The following is a 1,443-nucleotide window of genomic DNA, read 5'->3' on the forward strand; positions in this document are numbered from 1 at the left end:
GCTGGTTCTGATTGGCTGGTTCTGATTGGCTGGTTCTGACTGAGCTGAGTAAATTGCAGAACACAGAGCAGCTCAGTTATGTTTTTCAGAGATTATCTGTCTAATGTTAGGACAGTGAAAGTTTTAATAGAAGTGTAAAAAGTTTCCTGCTTGAAGCAGCTTCAGGCTCACAGCAGGTGGTTTTCCTGCTGAGAGCCTCGATGGAGCCAAACTCCGTCATACGGTTGTTTTTTAAATGCCATATTAGATTGGATGTCGTGTTTCACCCCTGAGGTCGTTTCCACGGCAACACGGATCCATTGACCTGGATCCTGACCTTACAGCCGAGGAAAAACGAGTTTAACGGCATAAAAACATTTAAAAACTAGATGTTTGTGTTTTATTTTTATAGAATACAAAAATAAAAAGTCCTGGAAACATCATACAGTCGACGATTTCAGAACCAACTTTACATTTTGTCATCATTAAAACCGTTGATACATCAAATATATTGATCAGTTTCATATCTGCTGAGTCAGCTGGATTTAAACCAACTCAGTGTTTTCAATCTGCAAACCGAAACACTGAGGTGAGAACTAACGCCTGGTTCTGGTTCTGACCCACAGGAGTCGCTGCAGCACCAGTGGAGGGAGGGCGACCCGGCGTCGGCACGCTGCGAGTTCTGCCGCCGCTCCTGCGGTTCCTCTGAGGTTCTGTCCGGGTTGAGGTGCGAGTGGTGCGGCGTCACGGTGAGTCCAGCCGCTCCAGAACCCGCCGCATCAGAACCGCCGTGGTCCAAACGCCGTCCTCTGTCCCCCCGCAGAGCCACGCGTCCTGCTGCCACCGCCTCCCGGCGGAGTGCCCCCTGGGGCGACTCCGCAGCATGATGCTGCCGCCGCCGTGCGTCCGACTCCAGTCCAGGAACTTCAGCAAGATGCAGTGCTACCGGATCGGCGAGAGCGGCAGCCAGGACCGCGGTGAGGGGATCGGTCTGCCTAATCCATGCAAAAAACATCAACTTTAATCTTAATTTAAGGACTAATTCATCTTAATCTCACTTGAACAAGACTGATTGCTTAATTACTGCGTTTTGTTGTTGTTTTTAGACGAAGCCGTGAAGCTAACCTGATAGTTTAACCTGCAGAATTTCATGCATTCATCCATTTTTGTTCAAATAAAACAGTTTAAACAATGTTTTCGATTAATCTTCAGTTTCTTTACTTTCTTTTCCTCGTCATGAAGCTAAAACAGAATCTAGTTTCTGAATCAAATGATTCACAGAGAGTCATGTGGGTTCAGTGGATCTCAGGAGGCGGAGCTTGATGACATCATCAGTGAGGTCGACCACTTCCTGTTATGTTTCTGAAACCAAAGAAGAAAAACCACAAACGTTCAGATGACTTCCTGTCAGCAGCGTCTGAACTGAGAGACAGAGAGACGGAGACATGAGGACATGAAGACATG

The 1,443-nt window shown here is 47.1% G+C and overlaps 1 protein-coding gene across 1 annotated transcript in view; it reads left to right on the plus strand.

The window, feature by feature from the left end:
- Nucleotides 1-1,443, plus strand: part of dgkq (diacylglycerol kinase theta) — a 20,595-nt gene that overhangs the window by 7,356 nt on the left and 11,796 nt on the right. The window contains exons 5-6 of the mRNA XM_008420999.2: nt 606-728; nt 803-956. Coding sequence (XP_008419221.1) covers nt 606-728; nt 803-956 — 277 coding nt within the window. The remainder of the gene's footprint in view (nt 1-605; nt 729-802; nt 957-1,443) is intronic.

Source organism: Poecilia reticulata, linkage group LG10 (assembly GCF_000633615.1).
Source record: "Poecilia reticulata strain Guanapo linkage group LG10, Guppy_female_1.0+MT, whole genome shotgun sequence".
NCBI lineage: Eukaryota > Metazoa > Chordata > Actinopteri > Cyprinodontiformes > Poeciliidae > Poecilia > Poecilia reticulata.